At 52.4% G+C, this 6,000-nt stretch overlaps 1 protein-coding gene across 2 annotated transcripts in view; it reads left to right on the top strand.

The window, feature by feature from the left end:
• The window catches only part of PPFIA1 (PTPRF interacting protein alpha 1), a 60,052-nt gene that overhangs the window by 32,539 nt on the left and 21,513 nt on the right, over window positions 1–6,000 (top strand). For both annotated transcript variants that reach the window (XM_021708405.1, XM_021708404.1), the window contains 2 exons: window positions 5,418–5,499; window positions 5,591–5,791. In XM_021708405.1, the coding sequence (XP_021564080.1) occupies window positions 5,418–5,499; window positions 5,591–5,791 (283 nt within the window). The remainder of the gene's footprint in view (window positions 1–5,417; window positions 5,500–5,590; window positions 5,792–6,000) is intronic.

Raw genomic sequence — 6,000 nt, 5'->3', positions numbered from 1 at the left:
TCACCTCAGCCTCCCAAAGCGCGGGATTACAGGCTGAGCCACCGAGCCCGGCTAGATTTTATACTTTTATCTCCAGTAGACTCTAGATTTCAGTTTTTATTAAATCTTAGTTCTGAGCTAAGTCTGGTTCTAAAGGTAAGGTAAGTGATGATCTTTGGAGTTTTCAACCAGCGTAAGGGCATCGAGGGCTGGGCGCACACGCAGCTCTGGGTCTGCGCTGGTGCGGGTGAGTTGCGGGCTGACTGACTGTGGACAGACTAGACAGACGGAGACAGTGGCCCCGGGACTGACCAATGAGAAACAGAGCAGCCCACCTCTGCAGCAGAACCAGCAGCCTGTGTGGTCTGAGAGGAGAGCTGAGCTTGCGTGCGGGGGGCTCTTGAGCCGGTGCTGAGAGGCAAACCGGCCTCCAGGCGGGCGCTGTGACGCATCTCCCTGCAGGGGATCGCCTGGGCACCCGAGTGCCCTGAGAACCCACCCGACACGGTCTGGAACTCAAGGCCCAAAGGCCCTGGCCCCCAGCCGCTCTGGAGCCCACGGGCCCCTCTGCCCCAGAGGCTACTCGGCCCATGGTCCCTAGGGTTGCCCATGGATTTTTCTCTTGTGGAATCGACCTCAGTTTAGTTCTCAGATGCCGTAATGAGTACCTTGACTGCTGGGCGTCGTTCAGGGGACGTGTTGTGACGTCAGCAGTACCACAGGAATACTCTGTTTTTTGCTTCCCCGTAAATGGAAACTCGTAGAAACCACTTAACTGCAAAGTCTGATTTGAATGTGGCTATCTTTGAACTGTGTAAAAATGTTTAAAAATAACCTGGGTTGTTGCCATTTGGCCCTGTGGAACTTAACGTTCGAACAAGGCCTACCGCCCCCTGGAACCCTGCTAGGAAAATTTTGTTCCTTAGATTTTGCTGATATGTTTTGTTTCACATCCTCGTGCGTGCTGTCATAGAAACAGGAAGGTTTGAGGCAGTGCAACTTGGTCCAACTGTCCCAGCCCCCATAAGTAGGAGAAAAAATCGTGTAAGTTGCCCAAAATGTTTCACTCTTTTTTTAAAAATTTATTTTGCAATTCTCAAGAGGTGTGTTTGAACACTTGGCTTTAAGGGACATCCTGAGCATGGGATCCATGGATAAGTTCTGAGATGAACCAGCAAGTTGATGGGGAAAACTTCAAAGTTCAGAGGCTACTTGTTTGACTGCATTTCTTTCCGTTAACCTGAGATCAAATTAATTTTAGAAAAAATGTTTGAATTATCCAAGAAAAGTCTTGTGTGAGTGCAGTTTAAAGCTTACGGCACTGACCGGGCTCGGTGGCTCAGCATGTAATCCCGCTCTTTGGGAGGCCGAGGTGAGTGGATTGCCTGAGCCTGCGGGTTCGAGACCCACCTGGGCAACTTGGCAAGACCTCATCTCTACAATAAATCAAAAAATTAGCCGGGTGTGGTAGCGCGTACCTGTAGTTCCGGCTACTTGGAAGGCTGAGGTGGACGGATCGCTGGAGCCCAGCAGGTCGAGGCTGCGGTGGCCGGGAGCGGCCACTGCACTCCAGTCTGGGCGACAGAGTGAGACTCTAACTCAAAAAAATAAATAAATAAAGCTTATGGCACTGTTGATTTAAGAATAAAAATGTAACCTTCAGAATTAGTTTCTTTTTATTAAGCCTGATTTAACTCAACGGTGTGTGCTTTTGCCTATTAAGTTTATACAGCCAGATGCTTTCACTTACGGAGAATTTTCCCACACCTGGTGGGGTTGATGCCTAGTGGGATTGGTGGCAAGCTGAATCCGGGTCTGCAGAAGACACTGGAGGAGACTGCAGGCACCATGGGTGCCCGACGCAGGGTGTGAATCCGCGGGTGGGGGACTGCAGACATCGCCTCCGTTTGTCAGCTTTGACAGTGTTTCCGCGGTGCTTGTAGACTTCCCTGGTGCTGTCAAAACTTGGTGTCTTTACGTCACCTTGCTTTGAAAACGCTGTCTCCTCCTTCCTCCTTGTGGACGGAGCGCCCTCCCAGGGTGAGTGGGTTCTGCAAGCTTCTGTGCCCAGTGTGGTGTTTCAGGTGGACAGCACTGGCGTCACCATCCGCAGGCTGTGCACTGAACTTCTGAGAGGATCTTTCCAGGTTTGCGGTAGAAATGTCGACTCTATCCTCTCGGCAGGGTGGCCCTGCACCTGTCCTGAGGATCTGCCAGCGTGCCCTGCCTGAGCCACAGTCACAGCTGTGAAAGCAGGCCTCACCGCCCGTCATGCATGGTGCTGTGGGCTTGAAAAGGGTTATCGTGAAAATACAGCAGTGTATTCAGTTTGGGTAGTTAAGAGAAAGGGCTTTCTCTCTGTCACTTTTGTACTATTTGATCAGCAAAAGCTCACACAAGCTTCTTGTTAGGAAAGACAACTGCACCTTAAGCTTTTACCTGAATTATAGCAGGCATGTCATTATTCGCAAATTATATGACTTTTTTTTTTTTTTGAGTTGGAATCTCACTCTCTTGCCCAGACTGGAGTGCAGTGGCCGCTCCCAGCCACTGCAGCCTCGACCTGCTGGTCTCCGGCGATCCTTCTGCCTGAGCCTTCCAAGTAGCTGGAACTACAGGCACGTGCTACCACACCCGGCTTATTTTGATTATAAAATAGAGATGAGGTCTCACCAAGTTGCCCAGGTGGGTCTCGAGCCCGTGGGCTCAGGCAATTCACTCACCTCAGCCTCCCAAAGGCGCGGGATTATAGGCTGAGCCACTGAGCCTGGCTATATATGACCTTTTTGTGTTAGTGCGCTCATACTAGTAAGGGAAAGAACCCCAATTTCGAACTCAAAGCCACAGAGCCCAGAGTGAGGCTGGCTACAAGCATCTCCAAGGACTGGGCTCTGTCCCCTCTGTGTGGGGACCTCGTCACACAATTGGGAACTCCCCCCCAGAGGAAGCAGGGGTTTTAGTGGTCTCAGCTGATACTGGCCGAGGCTCGGGCCCCATGTTTGATCTTGCAGATTCTGCTGACCTGAGCGGGGAGCCTGGAAGCAGCCAGAGGTTGGGCCGCTGCTCAACCAACCCCTGACTTCCCCCGCCTCCCCGCAACTCTTGTCCTGTTTCCACTGCTGGAAAGCCTGCAGGCAGAATCCTAGGAAGGACTGTGAAGGCTCATGGTCACAGCCAGGGGAGGGGACGTCCAGGGCAGGGAGGCGTCTCCAGGTCAGGGAGTCACAGGTTCTCTCGGCCTCGCGCTTCTTGTTATGGTGAATATCTACTGGGTATGAGAAAGGGAGTCTGCCGGCTGCCGAGGACCCTTTATCGATGCTGGTCGCTCACAGGAAACACGCCTGGACACCCTCCTGTCCCGGCAGCCGTGAAGCCCCTTTTCCTTGGCCTGGCCGGACACTGAGGCCTCAGCTGCTCACTCTGTTGGAGTGCAGGACTCTCCTGGGGCTGCTTTGTGCTCCCCCGAAACGCTCGCGGGCCCGCCGGGCTGCTGTCTGGGGGAGCAGGAGGCGGGCCTGGGTCGGCCTGCGGGCTTTCTGCCTTGCGCCTTGGCCTGCTCCCCCCACCCGTGTGGGCGTCTTGGGAGCCCCTCGTGACCTCGCACCGAGATGACCACCGCTCTCGGTCTCTTTTTTTATTAGGGTTAGGAAATGTTACTGGTTTTGACTGCTCTTGAGGCGCTGAAGCCTGTGTTGCATTCTCTGGTGTAATGAGTCTAGCTAAGCATATTCACTGTCCCCTGGAAACCTAAGGATGACTTTGGAACACTTACTTAAAATCTTGCGTGAAATATTTTGCTTAGGAAGATGAACTGTAGTTGTACATAGACTTTACAGGCCTAAGAAAAACCTAGAGCTGTTTACGTTCACTGAAGAGCCAGTATCTACTTTTTAGAAGTAAAAGATGAAAAGTAATAGAAACCTAGTAATCATCCATGCATGCAAAGTAAGTGTACCTGTCCTTTCTGTTCTAATGCCGTCTTCTCTCCTAGACTTTTTGGGTTTTTAAAAATGATTTGTCCCTTTTTGAAACCTTGTAGCAGAACACTTGAGGGAGAAAAGTGAGATTCTCCAGGCTTGCAGTGTGTTTTCTCCAGTACCTATGTTAGGTAGAATAACTTTTAAAGATGTGTACGGCCTGCTTCCGATCACGTAAAGAAACTTGTGGCCAGTACCCGCCCCTCTCGCTTCCCTGCGGTTGCCAGTGACATGCCAGGCCTTGTGCTCAGGATCTGTTCTGGGCTAAGAGAGCTGCTGGGATTTCAGTCCTCTGAGTAAGGAGCCTTGGGACAGACCCCAAGAAGACCTGGGCCTGAGTTCAGCAGACACTTCGCTAGATAGCAGTGTGGATGGAAGCGGTCACCTGTGCCGTGCCTGCTGCATGAGATTGGTCAGGCCGTGACGTTTCAGTGTTAAACTCTACTTCTCTTCTCTTTTTTTTTTTCAATTGAGTTGGAGTTTCACTCTGTCGCCCAGACTGGAGTGCAGTGGCCACTCCTGGCCACCGCAGCCGCGACCTGCTGGGCTCCGGCGATCCTTCCGCCTCAGCCTTCCGAGTAGCTGGAATTACAGGCATGCGCTACCACGCCTGGCTGATTGTTTGGTTTATTGTAGAGATGAGGTCTCGCTGCCCAGGTGGGTCTCGAACCCGCAGGGTCAGGCAATCCACTCACCTCAGCCTCCCAAAGGCGCAGGATTACAGGCTGAGCCACCGAACCCGGCTACTTCTCTTCTCTTTTGGTCAAATGGTGAACATCTAAATAGTCCTACAGTCTATGGCCTTACCCCACCCTGACTGCTCCAGATCTCATCTAAAATAGTCCCACAGAGACAGGCTCCTGTGTTCAGACCCACTGCGATTTTCCCTTTCTCGATGTTTTTCCTCATTATTTGGAAAAGGAATTGTGATATGTTTCCCCTTGCATGTTCTTGGATATGAAGATTGTGCATGGTTTTTAAGTTGGTGATGATTCTTTGATTTCATGAGGAGATGCTGGTTCTGTTGGGAATCAGACGGAGTCCTTACCCTGGCATTCTTTGCAGCATGTGCACAGCTAGTATTAAGTAGGTGCTGGTGAAAATATGAATGCTGTGCAAGACTAAAGGAAGAGACAGATGATCCCGCTGTCAGGGATGCTGGGTCCCTCGTGTCAAGTGGCACAGCATCTGCACATGAGCTGCATATCCTCCCACGTGTGGCACGTCATCTCTGGATTACCACACCAAACACGTAAACGCCGTGTAAGCAGCTGCTGTATTATATTGACTTTCATTGGCATTTTCCCCAAATAGTGTTGACCCGCCATTGTTTGAATGTGCGATGTGGCACCCCGATGCAGGGGGCAGACTTCTGGGAATGCTCAGACGCGGCTTCTGTCGCTTCCTTCCCTGTATGCATGTCCCAGCGATTCTTCAGTTGGAATATCTTCCTTTTTGTAGGCATGAGTTGCTCGAGGAGGCCCGGAGGCAAGGCTTACCTTTTGCCCAGTGGGATGGGCCAACGGTTGTCGTCTGGCTGGAGGTACGTCCTTGTTTGAACACTGGAGTGGGTCACGTGATGTGGGTGGCGCTCGCGGACTGCACGTAATGTCTGGGCCTGCTCTGTCCTGCAGCTCTGGGTCGGGATGCCAGCCTGGTATGTGGCTGCCTGCCGAGCCAACGTGAAGAGCGGGGCCATCATGTCGGCCCTGTCCGACACCGAGATCCAGCGTGAGATCGGCATCAGCAACCCGCTGCACAGGCTGAAGCTGAGGCTGGCCATTCAGGAGATCATGTCGCTGACCAGCCCGTCTGCCCCGCCCACATCCAGGACGGTAGGCTCCAGAGAGGTCGGGCATGCTTCGGAAAGAGGGGTGGCCTCCGAAGGGTGCGCGCCTGCTGACGCTGCCTCTCCGGTCTTGGCGACATGTCCCGTGCAGCGCTCTAAGTCACGACTGCAGTTTTCAGACACAGAGCCTGTAACTTGCAGGGGTTGGGAGGGCGAAAACAGCTTTGTGAAATGCTTTTATGTAAGGTTGGCTTG

Source organism: Carlito syrichta, unplaced genomic scaffold, assembly GCF_000164805.1.
Source record: "Carlito syrichta isolate Samal-C Ts95f unplaced genomic scaffold, Tarsius_syrichta-2.0.1 Scaffold136318, whole genome shotgun sequence".
Taxonomy (NCBI): Eukaryota; Metazoa; Chordata; class Mammalia; order Primates; family Tarsiidae; genus Carlito; species Carlito syrichta.
Note: the sequence above shows the minus strand (reverse complement) of the source record. Positions and strands in the feature narration are given on the sequence as shown.